The 17,844-nt window shown below is 38.0% G+C and overlaps 1 protein-coding gene across 1 annotated transcript; it reads right to left on the bottom strand.

Annotated features, from left to right (window-relative positions):
• Positions 1-629: 629 nt before the first annotated feature.
• LOC116993065 (protein-lysine methyltransferase METTL21E-like) lies at positions 630-15,083 on the bottom strand. Its single transcript, XM_033053322.1, has 4 exons — positions 14,888-15,083; positions 4,766-4,923; positions 2,209-2,326; positions 630-1,318 (listed from the first exon to the last, which is right to left on the bottom strand). Exons 1-4 carry the CDS (start codon positions 14,955-14,957, stop codon positions 906-908), a joined length of 759 nt encoding a protein of 252 aa, XP_032909213.1. The 5' UTR covers positions 14,958-15,083; the 3' UTR covers positions 630-905.
• Between the last annotated feature and the right edge of the window lie 2,761 nt (positions 15,084-17,844).

Genomic DNA, 17,844 nt, shown 5'->3' with positions numbered 1-17,844 from the left:
CTTTGCCCAAACTTAAAAAACAAACAAATGTCTAAGCCTATCCATGTCTCAGCCACACCATGACAGGTTGGTCTCATTTTCTGCCTCCAGCCACCAGCAGCCAGCAGTGCAAAGTTCCTCTCTTGATGGCCACTGTTCTTTTTCCATTGTTGTTCCCTCAGGTTCAGATAACTGTCTATTTTTGGAGGAGTTGGCCTCCAGACCAAGAACAAAAAGTCTTTGTAAAGGGCAGCTGGTGATATGTTGTATGCTTCTAATACAAGACCTTTGTTCAAGCAACAAAATATTTAACTCCCTCTTGCCTCATGTGCATGACTGTGCACTGAGGAATCCTTAAATTTAAATAAAAAATGAAAGCATAATCATTACATTCAGAGTAACTAATACACTCTATCCCTTTATTACAAAAGTACATTTTCCAGGTGGTGAAGTTTTTTCAGCTAATTTAATGCCCTATTAAGAGTATTCAAAGGAAGGATTAACATGATAATGAGAATGGGGAAATATCAGATTTAACACCAAAACATTTAAATACAAAGATATATAGTCTAAAGTTTTAAATAATTGTTCAGATTTACAAGAGACTGTTCAAAGCTGTAATTGGAAACTTTTGAAAATATTCATTATATAACCCATAACAATAATGGCAAGACTGGTAAAAGTTATTAGAGTTGTCAACTTAGGACATAAAAGTCAAGAAAATGTCACAGATATATCTTCTGTATATAACACTATTGGCAAGTTGAATTTAGGAATTTATAGGAATGCACTAGGAATTTGATGATTTGTTTTACCTATCTCTAGAAATGTCATTCATGGAAGTGTCAGCAGCTACTAAAATGGAAATTATTAAGAGAGAAAAAGCTGCAGAACAGCTGAAACTGTCACCTCCCTGTATCACTCTTTCAGACCTTCAGTTTGGAAGGTCTGGCTTTCCTCATTGCTTTATACAAGGCTATGTCCAAACTAGGAAAATTAGAAATCATCTCTAAGTCAAACAGTGTCTGAAATCTGTCCACAAATTTGTTCTCATTCTCCAACCTAAATTTCATGGCCCACAGAATAACAGTATCATCTTTGCACAAGTGATCAAAAGTTAGGAGGAGTTCATCCAGGAATGGATGGTGGTAAACTACATCAGCAGCCATAATGTAGTCAAAGTGACAGGAAGACCTAGGAAAGTTCTTTTCCAGATCAATTCCCCAAGACAACTCCTTAACACAAGGTTGGTGCTTGCATTTCTGCTTTGTATTTTGGAGAACATTGTGCTGAAGGTTTCCCAGCAGCTCTGGCAAATCTGTGGCAGTCACAAAGGCACCTGTGACACAGAGAAAACAAATATAATATTTGAATATACATCAAGATTTGAGTAAAAGCCCATTCACAAAGAACTAGTTTTATCAGGTAACTCTCACTGAGGGCAATAAAAAATGTAGATGCTCCCAGTAACTCTCAAACATTGTGTTTGAAATAAATACTTGCTTCCTCATAGCAAGATTGCTACAGATTGCCGTCTAAATGCAGATGGTGGGGAGAAATCTGATACTTCCTGTACCTTGATATCACATTGGTTGAAAGTATAGTTGCTGACTAGGGGTTGATGTATACCAATTATTGAATTCAAGAAGCATGAGATTTAAGCATTACCTCAGGTTTTGCCCTTCTCACACAAGAAGCAGCTTTCTCAGACTACCAAAAGCTAAAGTTCTGTCAAAATGCAGAACCCACTGACCTGGATACTCTTGAAGATGAATAGGGTACCATGAGAGAAAACACAACAATGTCTGTAGCAGAAAGATCAAGTTGCTGAAGGAAAATACTGAAATACAAATAGATAGAAGGTGACCTGGCATCCAAGAGCTGTTTGTTCAAAGGAAGGGGATGCACTGGTCATACCTACATCTGGCTCAATCTATTTGCCACTGACATCCTGTGAAGCCACTAATTTCTTATTTTGATCCCCAGTTTAACACAGTTCATGAAAACATATCTACTGGGACCTTCTTCACTGTATGAATACACTCCCAGAAAAATAAAAAATAAAAAACCCACCAAAGCATGTTTCCAAACAAGCCTTTTAGAATTTACTGTTTCTTGCTCTTGGAAGCTTTCAAACAAGTCTCTTAAAAGAACCAAGCCACATCCTTTGTCCTCACTGTTCATCTGAGTGGTGCTTCCAAGAGCATAAGAGACGTATCATATACTCACCCAGCAAACTGGCTACTATGGAGACCAAGCCAGTTCCAGCTCCAATTTCAATCACATTTTTGTCAACCAAATTGCATTGCTTAGAATTAGTTTCCAAAAAATAACACAGAACAAGAGCCTGTAAGGGAAGAAATCCATGAACATACTGAACAAATTAATGAAATAAATCCCTTTACTAAATATGAATTGTCATTTAAAAGCATGCAAAAAATTGTTGTCTGTTCAAATGAGCAATATTCATTCAGCACTATCCCTAGAGGACCACAGCTCACTATGATCTTTGGGCTCTATAGGTCACAAAATAAATGCTACAACATGCCTCCGTATAGGTCTGTGAATTATTACAGGCAGAAGGAATAACTGCAATTAGATAATCTGTCACAATCCATGACATGAGTTGTAAAATTCCTGTCACCAATTCCTGCTTATAACTGGACTTACTTCTGGTTGAGATAAAATGTGTCCTTCACAAAAACATCTTGATATAAAGACTGCTTGTGAGAGAAAATCCATGACAATCCTTGTTAAGTTCTTCCAACAGACAATTATTTCTGACAATAATTAATTATTTTTGGAGTTCAAAAGGGATAAATTGATTTGCCCCCATTTGTTCTGGTTTAGTTTGTTTGCAGTGTCTATTTGCTTACCTTGTTAAGCTTAGCAAATTTTCATAGTAAATATAGCCACAAAGAGCATCTACAACAGATTCCTTACACATGTATATATAAACTGATGAAGAATCAGTTAAAGTGATTAAGAATCTTCTCCAGCTTTTCTGCCCTCTCACACTGACCAGTGTGTTTTAGTTCACTGGTAAAATAGAAACTGCTAATTTTATTTCTCTCATAAAGATAGTTCCCATATTTTCTTCTCTATTTTTCTCAGACTTTGATACTTATATAGTGTCCATTGACAAATAGGATGATTGCCACATCCTCTCACAATACAGATGACCATTTGGAAAGGCAATTATTAGTGACTTGCTCTGACACAGTAAAATTAGTTTTGCTTTTAACTAATTAAGAATGATAAGGAAAGGAACAGAAGGACTGCTGATCCAATGTTAGCATGCTAGAAATTCAAACAAAAGTTTTGTTTTCTACCTCTTAATTCAGAGCACAGAAGAGAAGGTAATGTAAACTTACATGCATGACTTAATCAACTGCACTTTGATATAGAACTCAGTCTGCAAGAACCAGGAAAAATTAAAAGGTTCCTAAAGACTAAGTCTGAAATTTGCTGTTATTTTGACATTATTTGACCTTATATTAGGATTTTCTCCTAGTTACATTAATTCCTCCCCTCAGGGTTTTGCCATATTCTGTTGTAGAAACTGGCTGGTATAATCAAAGTCTCTGAGGGTTAAATCAGGGAAACTCTGAAATCTGCATTCCTTTCCTTGAAAAATGCACGATCTTTCCTTAAAGTTTCTGCACTTCTGACATATTTGACTGATGTTTTTCAGAAGATTTCAAGTATAGTTAGATGGAAGTGGAAGGGAGAACATTAAGAGACAGAGGACAAAGGGTTGTCTTCCTTCCACAACAAAACTTGCTATGCCCTTCCAGATAAAATTTTAAAAAAAGTTTTTCAGTGAAGTATATGATTTTGTGTGAAAACTTGGTAGTCAGCCAAACTTTCCAAGTAGACATGCCCTGAGGTCACTAAAGCATATAGTACAGACGACTGGTCCAGGTTCCCTAAAACCAGGAATATCATTTAGACTTCAAAACAGAAGAGCAGGACAACTGTACTCAGCTGAACTATGGCCATACTTCTAAAACACAGTATGATCCTAGCAGGTTGAGACAACTGGGAAAGAAATGGAGCATCCTAGGTCTCTCTTATAGGGACACAAATTTCATCTTGCATTGTGGCAGCTCCCTGGAGACTTCTTTCAGTCTTAATTATTTCAAAACAGTAGGTTTGCTGCATCGTACAGATTCAAAACTTGAAGACTCCTTGTACAGTGAATGTGTTGATGGTTCTTATATCAAGAGCCAAGGACAATAGTTCTCTCCAACTACATTTCCAGCTGTTTAAGAAACTGAAAGCTCCATTTTCCCACATCTGTGTATTAACAAGGTAAATTTGTTCCTTACACAAGTAGGCTGAATAGCTTCCATGAGTGGTAACACTGTGAGCTTGTATCACAGTTGTTTCTGTGACTGGATCTACCTGCTACACAGTCATCTGTATTTATAAATTTATAAAATGTACAGAAATGCAGTCATCATAAAACTGGCATACTTCTTTCAAAATATGCTTTTAATTGGCTAATAGGATTAAAAGCTACTGGAAAGCAAGGAGGGGACATAAATTCTTACACCTTGTGTGAATGGGGCACGCAAAAGAAATACCAAGTAAGCTTTGAGAAACATGAATCCACACAAAACCAGGTTAAATTCAGGTTTGGGATTTACAGAACACAGACAGAGAAGCACAGAATTATTTCCATGGGTTTATAACATATAAAAAAGTATATTTACGATACAAAACAAATTTTTAAATGTTAGCTCCAAAAATTAAAAATAACAGTACTACAAAAATATTGTACCGAAGGCCAGACGACTGCCCCGTAACAGTCAGTGGCTTCTGTAATTCTTATCTCATGGCCAGCAAAGTGAAAGCCTTCCCAGGCCTTATAAGCTATAACATCAGGAAAAAAACGCCTCCCCATGATTTCTGCAACTATCTCTTCATCTTCTTTTTCCCCTGGAAGCAAAAGTATTAAAGGTCAAAGAGGTTGAGTGGACCGATTTCATATTCAATTCATACTGAAAAGCTGATTTGGAAGCAAGAATATAAATTACAGTAATTTCACGACCATAAGGCACATTGGACTGTAAAGTGCACCCCCGGGAGTCAGCACATTTCGCAACTTTGTAGATCAGATACAGCGCACCGGACTATAAGGTGTGCTTTTTTTTTTGCAGCGAGGTTCCGCCCCCAGCTCCCCCTGTGCGGTTGCTGGACGAGGCCCTGCCTCAACCCGGCAGCCACTGGCCCCCGGGCCCACCTCCACCCGGCTGCCGCGGCACTGCCGGCTCCCGCCACGGCTCACGGCTCACACTTCCGGGGTGGCAAATGTCGCAACTTTGTACATGATATAAGGCGCACCGGACTATAAGGCGCACTTCCTGGTTCGGGGGAAAATTTTAGTCAAAAGGATGTGCCTTATAATCGTGAAATTACTGTACATCTGTGAATAAAATACATTTCACCATTAATTGTTAGCACGGTACACAGCAATTCTCCTGAATTCTAATTGAAATTGTCAGTGTGTGGCTAAATAATTTCTTTTGTGTTTCACTGAAGCAGCCATGTTTATAAAAAGTGAAGAAGGGGAATGTTAGCATACACTGCTTCCCATTTCAGTAACCCAAAGGGAATTTTTAAACTTTTTCCCTTCAAGAACAGCTGCCCTAATATAGACAACCACAGTCTTATGCACCTGGATTTTTCATTATTCTCCATATCATTTTACTGTTTATTTTCCCCATATTATGGTTCTTTCTGACAGTAAACAAAAGGAGCCAGAATATCATTTATAAGTCTGTCACAAAACTTGTGAAACAGATCCTAGCAACACAAATTATGACAGACAGGAGTGAAAGCACTCGTGTTGTCAGGAAAGTTTATCCACCCACCCCAACAGAGCCCTGTCAGAGGGATTCTTTCCAGTTGGCTTGATATCCTGAATGCCATCTCTGTTGCTAAGCAAAGAATATTTATGATAACTAACAAAATCCTGGATAACTCTTTTAACAGAAGAGGATTCATTCCTTTTTAGTGGAATTTCAAGCTAGTTTCAGTTTTGCCATCATCACACAAAACTGCACCACAATGTCAGAAAAAAAATAGGTTAAGTGAAGCTGTCTAGAGCATTTTCTGAGCAAAGTCTAGATCATTCCAACTTTTTACAGGAATTTTGTTTCATTGCAAACTATGATCTGCTGGCAAACCAGTGAAAGAAAAACATGTTTACAAGCTACACCTTCTAGAAAGTATGCTAGAGATTTTCTATTACCTTTCAATTACAATAACTTGATTACCCCCTTGTCCAAAGCAGTGTTTCTGTATCAAGCCTTCAGCTCCCATCAAATCACAGATACTAATTTTGGGATCTGCTGGCTGTTGAAAATGAAACCATTTATGCTTTTGTCAACATAAAACACTTTTCTCTACTTAAGATTCTTCATTTCTTCACATTTTCTGCCCCTCTGAATCACTGCAGTCACAAGACACAACAACCCCAAGTATTGTCATTTATTTTGCTATATGCCTCAGTATTTTTTATTGTGATAACTTACAGACAAAGTTTTCCTTCCCTGTGATATGAGGCCCAAAGAACAAAAGCAGGGGTGAACAAAGAAAAAGATCATAACAAAAAGACATCCGAAATCTGCTCAGGCTCATTAGCCAGCACTTTAAGCTTGTTAGTCAAATTTCAGCATCACAGGGAACTAGAGAATAGTAAATAAGAAAAAAAAACCAAAAAATATTTCATCTTGATACATTGGCACTAAGACACAAAAACCCAATAAAAACTGACTTACCAACCATAGTACTTGTAGAATTTATTGCGGGGGGGAGAACCCTAATTATGGAATACAGCAAATTTAAAAAGAATAGTATGCATATACTACTGGAAAAATAAAGTTTTCATAAATTTTATAAATGTAACTAAAATAAAATGCTCAACATTGAAACTATGGTATTTTAAGATGTTGGAAAATAAGCAGTATGTGTCAGACTGTTCAAGTCTCTAAGTTAAGCTGGGAGAAAACACATGCATCACTGTGCCTGTAATCAGGGAGCTCTTGACAAACATGAGCTAAGTGCCAGGGTAATGCTGCTTCAGGGCAAAATTAATCTTTGTCTTATGAAAGAAACAATAAAAAGCTGTCTTATTACACATATCATAAGTGTATTTAATAGATCATCCTGTTTCCAAGCATACCAGATATAGGTTGCTTTTAATCTTCTCCAATTGCTTAGAGCAGTCTGATCTTGTTCTGTGATCATTACTATCTGTGGAAGTAAAAGCTATTCTTTCTATTACCTTTCAATTACAACCATTTTTCTTGATTCCTCCTCCCCTGACATCTGTTTTGGATCCAATTTTGTTGAGAAGCTGGTAACTTATTAGGTCTTAACTTATAAAGCTCCTGCGAGAAGATCTATAAAACTTTAGCAGTATTACTGCTGCCCCTCTAGCACTCAATAAACGTTTCCCACCTATTCCCTACAGGGTCAGTAAACTTTCTGCTTCAGGTTTGCATAGCACCTACACTAACAGAGTTTGTAAGCCGCTACTCTGTTCCTGAGCACTGTCTGTACCCCTGAAAGAACAATTCCAAATCTTCTGATCAATAATACTGCTTGAATTTTTGCCCATCTTATCCTTTTGGTAATCTTCCAGGTGGTTTATCTGGAGAAACTTACACATTTTTTTACTGGTTTTTTTTTTATTTCCCTTAAAGAAAACACTGTTATTGTGAAGAATCAAAAATAATATCAGTCTCATCAGAGTCTGCATATGTTAGACAAGGCCCAAAGGAGAAACTTTATCAGAACCAGGACGTTAATGATCCTGACAGAGTGCTGACAAAATAAGGAGCGCAGAGTTTTAGTCAGATTCACTTACTCCATACAGTTTTCCCTTTGAACAACAAAAAACACTGCTCTGTTTGCTGCTTTTTATCTTTCAGAACAAGTTCTTGTGGGAGTGCACAAAAGGAAATAAGTTAATTTTTCTATGACTGCCCTCAAAGCAGTGAGAATAGAAAAATAAAGAACTACTGGGAAATCTTTCAAGTGACACAAAAATTGTTGTAAGAGTAAGTAAAATCCAAGTGAGATGAACTATTTTAATACCTGAAAACATTAAGAAAATTCTGCTGGTGCTTTGATCAAACTAGTTCCTTGATAACAGGTGTAAAAACTGAAAGGGGGTTATTCTCCTGGAAGTGTTTACTTCTGTGTTAGTGAATATTCTCTTGTTCAGAAAAAAACTTATGAGTCAATGAATGGACTCTAACAACATTTTAAGACAAAAATAGATGTCTGATCAAAGAATAGGGTAGGACAGGAGAAGAGGAGGCTTGGCTGAGCTGGTTATCAATTTTTGTAAGAAGGGAAGTGCGTATTTCCAGCAATACTACTGGAGGACAGATACTGAACCACTAGAACTTAAAAGTCTGCCAGGATTGGCTCCTCCCTGCTTCACAGAGCCAGAAGAAGACAAAAACACAGGTGGTGTTTGACCAGATAGTTTTGCCTTCACCCTTCCTCTGTGATGTGGAGAAGTGTGGAAGTGGTATACACACAGAACTATTTTCTTCAGCCTATTCATCTATTTGCAGAGCAAACACAGAAACCACTGGAGTTTCTAGTGCCAGAGCCTTATTTACAGTAAGATGAGGTAGTTTGATCTTGTTAAGGTAACATATAGAAATTGAGATAATTTTTCTTAGTGAAACAGAATTAACTTCTTTGTCTTGAACTCGTGTACAAAAAGTTACCACCTACCTATAGATGCCCCAAATTCTTCAAGAATATCTTTACGTTTCTTAAGACTTTTTGCCTAATAGGTTAATTAGTTAGAGTGTTCTTTGGAATATTTTAGATAAAGCATGTTTATTATAGAAATCTAACATCTTTGGAGCATGTTCCATGAGCTCCCTTGATTTCACATTAACTATATTTCATATTAATTATAATCTTTACCTTAATCCTGTGTAGGGAACCAGAGGATTTTGCTGACACATTCACACGTTAAATGTCATATGTTAGAATAAAAACTTAAAGAAAGAAAATTATGCGAGTTCTGCTAAGAGAAAGCTGGAGAAGCCCTTCAAGTAGGGAAGGGAAGATAGAAGGAAAAGCACAGGAAACAGACCAGGTCAGAATGGAACAAAGTGCAAAGTGCAGTATCTTCTTCTATAAAAAGAAGGCAATCTTTGTGTGCATAATTTTGCTTAGAATGAGTAAAAATATTACCCGTTTAGAAACGAGCTACATGATTAGCTATTTACACCCCTTGTCACAAAAAATTATGCCTGGAAATATACAGTTGCATCAGAAAAGGTAAACTGAAAATTCAGTTGGGTGTCTTCCGTTAATTAAAAACATATGTTAAATCCCTCACTGCATCCCTAGTGATACTGCCTACAATACTGTATTTCCCACTGAATGAAAAGGGAGCAGAGACAGGCACTGTAAAACAGCATTTAGAATGCAGAAAAAGTAGCAAAGACAAGGGGGCTAAATCAAAGTTATATTTAAAAAAATATCACTATCTAGATATCTGAACTAAAAGATAGCTAAAAAAATGAAAGGACCCTTCCACCATGAAAGCTATGAAGGATATACTAGTACTCAATATCTCCATTTTCAGACTCATTCACAAAAAACACTTAGAGTAACTAAACATGCTTCAAGTACTTTTTTAGTGGGTTAGAAGAAGCATTCATTCAGAAAAAAAATATTTTCACCTATTGGTTCATGAGAACAGCCTACAGGGGAGAAAAAAACATACTAGTCTCTTTTGAGTGTTGGTCTGACTCTGCTTAATCTCGGGAGGTCAAATGGTGTCACAGCCCAATGTCATAAGGAAATAAGATCCAGACATCTTCTGCTTCTCTCCTGCTTCAATGGATTTTCTCCAACTGGCAAAAGGAATGAAATCCAAGACTTCAGCATGAACTTGACCTGACAAAGTTCAGCCCTACAGCAACATACTCTCCCACCTTCAGAAGCAGTATACTCTCACCTGTAGACTTTAAAGTTCACCATTTAGACTTGTCCTTATTTTAATATCATGAATCAACAGCTATGAGTATGGTACCTCTGTGACTTCTCAGCAATTGCCTCCTCAAAGGAGGACTACCTGTGCTGATAATACTGATTAAGTAATGCTAGAGAGTTTCCAAGAGACTCCAAGAATTCATAATATACAGGATTCTTCAGATCAACCCCCATTCTGGACACACAGGAGTGTGTATATATATATATATTTATAATACATATTTATTATTAAAAATGAATAATATAGCTATCTATATATCCCAAAGTCAAGAGGATACCTGCAAAAAGATCAGTAAGGGAACAAGCCTGCAACCAGTTCTGTGACTGTAAAGAGATGGGCGGAGAAGAGTTACATTACTCCACTGATAGAAATCATTCAAAGGTATCCCAGTAAATCCATATGACTATTTCCAATGGCTCGCAGCAAGTTTATCCTAAAACTACATAAAGGCCACAATAATAAGGGACTCTGGAGTCTCAGAATTTTTACTGAGCTATTGACATGTCAGGATCAGAGCTCTAGTCCTGCAAGCACTACAGATGGCTCTGTGGAGACATACACAATCTTGAATCACAAAGTAGACCCTAAATTTCTGGCAGTATCACTTTAGTATCTTTATTTCATTCCACTTATTTCTGTTTTATTCCATTTCAGCCTAAAGGCCCTTACAGGAAGGTGTCAGGAGGGTAAGCTAATCACGCTCTTGACTTCACAGGAGTCAGATGTAATCTACACCTTTCTAAGAATATAAAGCAAAGTACCATTCCAGTACGTCTTAACTGCACAGTTAGTTTTTCCTTACTTCATCCCTACCTCCAAAAAGGGATATCATCATATAAGTGTAGACATTCCACTACATTCATTATAAGCTCAGTCTGCTGAAGTGATAGCAATGAAGGAGGGTATTATTTTGATTAATCTGAGACACCATGTCAGGGAAACAAAATGCTTGAAACTTTATACTTTGAAATGCAGAAATACAAAACTGCCACCCACAGGCAGCCTCTTCTCAGCCAAGAGACAAGATGCACTTAGCCCAGACCATGAGGACACAAGAACAGGAGAAGGGTTTGCTCATAGTATCCAGTCTAGGCATTTACCCAGGCTTGAGAGGTGTGTTTTCAATTTCAAATTTACACCACTAATATCCCAGTCCTATCCTAGTCAAAGGCCATCTAAAAACCATTAAATGGCTAAAAATACTGTAGTCATTTTATCTCATGAACACATAATGAATTCAAGCTTGCCAAGTACAGTAATTTCATGATTATAAGCCACACAAATTATAAGCCGCACTTCCAGGTGCCAGCAACTTTTCGTTCTTTGTCCATACATAAGCCGCACCTAATTATAAGCCGCACGTTACAATACAGAGTGTGATAAAAGGTATCTATTCTATCACCATCTGTTGAGGGTGGGGGCAGTGATCCTTATCTCCATGGGGCACATTCTGCTAATGAGCCATCCATTGAAACCAGGTGGGCATTGTTCTTTATCTTTTCACAACCCATCCTTTCTCCAGCGAGTCATTTTCTGCTAATGGCCCATTGAGTCCCACTGTGGGACTGATAAAATTACTTCATCCCATTGGAAGTTGTTCCAGCCAGGGGGAAGAGCCCAACATTTCTTACCAAGACAAAAACAGAAGTTTTGGGACACTAAGGGAGCCCCTTTCTCCACTAGACTCCAGAGGAAAACCGGATTTCTCCACATCACCACTGGACTTCCAGAGGGAAACTGCACCTTGTACAGGAGCACTGCTTCAACTGAACCACATCTGTCACTGCATGAGGATGCAGCCACCATTTAATGGGACTGCTGCCAACACCCTGCCTGACGGGGTGTCAGGTTGTACTCTGACTTTGTCAAGACTTGGAGTTTGTTTCTTTGTAGTACTGTATTTCTATTTTAATTTCTTTAGAAAAGAACTGTTATTCCTAATTCCCATATCTTTGCCTGAAAGCCCCTTGATTTAAAATTTATAATATTTTGGAGGGAGGGGGTTTACATTCTCCATTTCAAAGAGAAGCTCCTGCCTTTCTCAGCAGACACTTGTCCTCCAAACTAAAACAGCAACTTTTCGTTCTTTGTCCATATATAAGCCGCACCTGATTATAAGCCGCACTTCGGGTTCGGACGAAAATTTTAGTGAAAATGGTGCGGCTTATAATCGTGAAATTACTGTACTTCCCTTGTTACTTCATCATGTTTGTCTGTCATTTAAAAAATCTCCAAGTCTAGGCTCAGAAGCTATTTAATTTCTAAGAATAAATAACTTTCCATTTGATTACAAAGCAGACTCTGTTCTTAAATTAGAAGGCCTAATATACATTATAAAAGCCAGCTAACTTCCTGACAGATAGGAAGAGACCTTAAAAAAAATCCTGTCAGTATTCACCTACCAAATCCTGGATTTCTAAAATATTCCTTTGCATAAAAGACTTGAAAGTAACCTAACAACATCAACCCATGCAGCCATACCACTTTTCTCATGTGGCAGTTGAGATATATTATTTATTGTCAAAATGCAGCTACTGCAAAGGCTGAAGAAGTGAAAATAGGAAAGATGGGCACATGGCTGAGAGGGAAGAAAAAGTTACAGACCTCCCTACAAAGGTAATGTATGCTTTGATTATTTGAGTGTTGCCTCCAACTTCTGTTTGATCCATATGCAAGATATTTTGATTTGAGTTTAGCAATGTCTTAAGCAAAGATAGTGTGTCTACTTATTGAGGGGAAAGAAAGAGAACAGAGAAGTGTAAAATTAATAAGGTGGGCCATCAGGAAATCAGGACTACAAGAATCATGATAGAAGGATAACAAGCAAGGAAAAGTCCAACTACAAATTGGGCACTCAGTTGTGAGGAGGCAGACTTGGGGTCTATACTCAGGTCCCAGGATGCTTTTCACATTTTACAAAAAAGTTTTTGAAGTCAGTGAAAAGTATCAGTGTGGAAGAAAATGAGAGAGACAAGAAGTGTCTTTAGAAGCAACCTGGGAAATATGAATGAAATGCTGCATCACTTCCTCTTCCCAAATGAATTATCTTAAATTCTAAGTTACAGGGTTAGGATGCTTTTCCCTTGGCTCCATTCCAAGTAGGTCCCATTTAAGGCACCACTCTGGACTCCACCAAGATGCTTGAAATGATTGCAGGAATTGCCATCAATTAGGACATCTGTCAGGCAGAGCAAGTAGAAGGAGTTTGTCCCTTCTAAAATGTCAGGAGTTACGAGAAGGTTACTAGGTCAGCATTTTCTCAGATATTTCTGGATTAAAAACTGAGCCATGGCCAAGTGAAGTGAGACGATGGACTGTCAAGGACAAGTATACCTTGCAAACTTGATCTTCTCCTTTTGTCTCAGAGATAAAATTATTCTGGGATGAATTTACATAATGCAACTAGCGTAAAGTAATTTAGTATCACAAGAAATTAAGACATGAGTGGTAGCATCTGGTCTCAGAAACATTTAGCCAAGGAGAGTTAAAGCTAATACGAGAAATTACGTGAGGAAAGTGAGACATTAACAGTGCTGGTGTGGAGAACTAATTGTTTAAAGCCACAAAAGGAATGATCAGACTGGTTGAAGATTGACCTGTAAACTAAGAACCAGTAGTAATGGGAATCATGAACAAAAATAAGGAGTTTTAAACTGGAGAACGTATGACAAGTAAATTAATAAGCGAAGGGGAAGGCAGCAAATATAAAGAGCTCAGATTGTGAAGGTGGTGCAACACTGGAAGAGGTTGCCCAGAGAAACTGTGGATGCTCCATTCCTGCGGGAGTATTGAAGGCCAGGTTGGATGGGGCTTTGAGCAACCTGGTCTAGTGAAAGATGTCCCTGGCCACAGCAAGGGGTTTAGAAGCAGATGGTCTTTAAGATCCTTTCCAACCCAAACCATTTTGTGAGTCTATGATCCTGTGTCTGAAAGTTGGAAAGAAACTAAACTGGAACAAGAACCCTGAGAAACAGATATTGAGAGTGAGCAGGTGAAATAATGAAATAGGAATGGGGAAAGCAATAGAGAAAAAGGATGAGAATAAGGAGGGCACAGGCTCAGAGTAATCGAGCAGGCAAATCTCCATGCATTGGGTTCAGCACCCTTCCACCTCCAGAACCTGGCACAGAATTTAAGATGGCAAAGTTTGTGAAGTCTGTCTCCTCATTCTATTAGACTAATGTTTATAAATATGGAAGAGAACTACCTGGCCCTACACTGACCATAACTCAGCTGAGATTTTAAACAAAAATATTATGAAAATAAAATATTTTTTTCAAATCTCTCCCTTTTGTAATCAGCTGTAGAATATAATTAGACCCCACCACAAAACATATGCATTTCTCCTAGCACTTTGCCTACTCTTAGTGACCATTAAAAAGGAAGACTATTTGGGAAGCTTTAGAATCCTCAAAGATGTGTAGCCATGAAAGTACTCAGGAGGAAACACTGCCAACAGCCCCTGAAGGTATTTAAAGGTAGGGTCTGAAGCTGTCTAGACAGAAATCAAGCTTGTAATAACCAGTTCTCCTAACTGACAGCTTGTAAACAAACATTCTGAAAAGCTTGATCACAGTCACAGCTTCATTCCTTGGAACCAGACACAGGCAAGTAACTGGAGGACAGCTGCCAGCAGGAAACTGCCAGGACAAGAGTATGCAGGTATAACACACTTGCAATACCACGTGCATTGCTAGCATACTACAACAATCTGTTGTATCTGTTGCATTTTCTATACAAATGCCATAAAAACAGTTCTTCAGAAAAAAAATTAGAAGACCATTGTCAGCAAGACACTTTGTTCCTCATGCTTATTAATATTCTTAAGTATAACAAGTAAATATAGTGAAATAAGAAACATTTTACCTTCTTGTCTTTCAAATTCTCTAACCCATTGATTTTGTAGATGATTATGATGTGATGATGTCAAATCCATACTATGCCACAAACCCTAGGACAGAGAAACATGAGTCTGTCTCAGTAAAATTACTCTATTTCTTCTTTCACACATAAGCTTCATGTAAAAAAAAAATACATGTATTATGCTACTATTTACTTTTATCGATAATAAGACATGAAGACACATAAGTATCCATACTCAAGGCATAAAAGTACAAGACAGCAAACTAGTTCAACTGTTATATTCTCAGAGGAAAAAGAACAGATTTTAAAAAACAACAACAAACCAAAACAAAGCTTTGATTAATGTTTAAACTGTTTTATGAAATTTTTAAGTTAGAATCAATTAAAATCAGGTTCAGAAAGCTTATAAAGGATTGAAAGGAAATATAGGAACAAATACCTGAAAGAGAAGAAAAATTGCACCAATATGATCTAATCTTGTTTGAATTAATTGGCTTGGAAGGGAAGAAAACAATCTAATAGTAAAAGCTGCACATGAGAATAAGAGAGTAGGATCTACAAATAAAATGCTGAACAGAAAGCATATGTGCCTATATGAACAAAGAACATGCTGGAGAAAAAAGTAGTAGGAAAAGTGGAACAGAGGACAACATAGTTTTCAGCTGTCTGCAGAAAAGCAGACAAACAACCAATAGACTCCAATTCTTGGTATTCTACAATTAGAAAGAATACTGAGTTCACAGAAAGAAAAAAAAAACAAACCAACCAAACAAACAACAAACCCAGAGTGTTTTGATTATTTTTGATACTTTGATACAATTTTTAAATGTTCACTCTTATGTGGAAAATTTGACTGATTTTTGCCAGGATGGTTACAGGCAGCATGCAGTTAATAATCCACAGATACCTAAACATCCAATAGGGATACTATTAAATAAGGCACTATTATACTAAAGAGTATCTCTCCATAGTGGGATCACACAATAAAAAGAAAGGGAAAAAGAAAGGACAATCAAAATAAAAACATATTCTGAATACCAAAACATTCTCACAGTGCAAATTCTTAGGCATTCTTTTTCTCTCAAAACTTCAGGATAAAGAGGACAGTATGGAACAGTCCTCTCCTGTTTGAGAGGATGCACCTTACTCTCTTGACTTCACACTACAAAAGGCACACAGATTTAATGTTTAACTTTACTGCTACAATACCAGCAGTCATTATCTTGTCTGAAGGTGAAAATAACTTAGAGGCTTTCTACGTCACCACAGCACACAGGACAAAAATACTGCCATTATATTTACATCTATACATAAACTTAGCAATAGCAACATCACTAGATAGGCAACAGAAAAGAGACTCAGTGGGAGAGACTTCAAAGTCTTTGTATGCATCTTCAGACTAGGATAAGAAATTACAGGGATATTAAGCAGAAAATGTTACACACATTCATCAGCTTGTTGTTTACATCAGAAGTACTAGAACCGATAGCTTTTCTTCCCATTAGAAGACAAAATAAAAGGTAAAATCACCCTACAGGACAAAGCCTTTGTATTTTATGGTCCCCTACATTTTTTATGTCATTCTAAAAATATCCTGAGGTGCACTGAACTACACAGCAACCTGAAATAGTCAAACATGAGTATTCAGGAGTGCTGCAAGCAACTGAGCAGTGCAGAACAGCTGAGTTACACTGGTTAAAGGGAATGATAAAAACTAATTTAGCGTAAAAGGCAGAGACAAGTGAAACACCGCTGGCATCCACCGCATTTCTGCCAATGTTACCTGAACCTCCCCCAGCTTTCCCCAGAGGGTGCTCCAGCAGCAAAGCCCTGATCTCGCCGGTGGCTTCTCCCCCAGACAGCCGCAGGCAAAGGCGTGTTCCGAAGCCTGTGTCACACATTGCCAACATCCCCACACCGGGAGCAATCACAAATCCCGACAGCTGCAGCCCGAGCACCGGGAGGGCACCAGGCAGCCCTTACGTAAGGGAGCAATTTTGTAACAGCAGGAGGCACCCACTCCAGAGAGCTCCAGCCACAAAGTGACCAACTTGGGAGTAATGTTTACAAAATAAATAGCGGCAGGCTGTTAGCAACTCCTCACTGCTACTGAAAAGTAACCCAAGAGCACAAGGTCATTCTCCAGAGCCACAAGGGTCTTCCAAAAGAAAAATTTACCAAGGGGCAGGGGTGCTTTTGCAGCTGCGGAGCAGGAATGCACTCTCCCGTTGGAATGCAGAATGTAGCAAGGCACACAACCCCAAAATTCTTACCCCAGGACACAGCTGTCACCCTGCATAAATACAAGCATACCACTCATCCACATCCAAGATGTCCATTCACTCAACAGAGCACACTGTCGTGGGAGCAAACACAGGTATCTAAGACTTCTCTTTTTTTTAGACTGTAATCAATTCAGGACAGGAGCCATCTCTCACTTTACACATTCTCTAGAAAAAGTATACTTCAAACTCAACTGGGTTTTCTAGGTGTTACCAAAAAATAATAAATTATTGTACCTAAATACTAAACAAGCCCTGGAAAGAAGTGATAGTCTCTTTACCATACCTAGCAAAAGAAACTAAAGAGAGCTCTTCTACATTTACAAAAAGCTCACCAGGGCCTGATACACACTTTTAAAGTAAAATTCAGTAATGCTAATGAGTTATTTACAAAATAGTGCTGTAAACTGGCTGGACAGATTGAGAATTTGCTTAAAATGTTATCATTTTTTAGAAAAGTAGTATCAAAAGGGATGATTTTTGCCCAGCATAAACTGTACATGAAGTACTAGACTCCCTGCAATTGCAAGGGCCAAATCTCACCCAGTTCACCTCAGCCCCTCATCCATATAGGGGAGGCATAAAAAACTTCAATGTACAGACTTCGATTTCCAACACTGGATGAAACAATGAGAAAGGTAGCAGAAATATCAAATGAGAAGACAAAAAAAAAGGCAA

This window comes from Catharus ustulatus, chromosome 2 (genome assembly GCF_009819885.2).
Source record: "Catharus ustulatus isolate bCatUst1 chromosome 2, bCatUst1.pri.v2, whole genome shotgun sequence".
NCBI lineage: Eukaryota > Metazoa > Chordata > Aves > Passeriformes > Turdidae > Catharus > Catharus ustulatus.
This window is presented reverse-complemented; position numbering and strand designations above follow the sequence as displayed.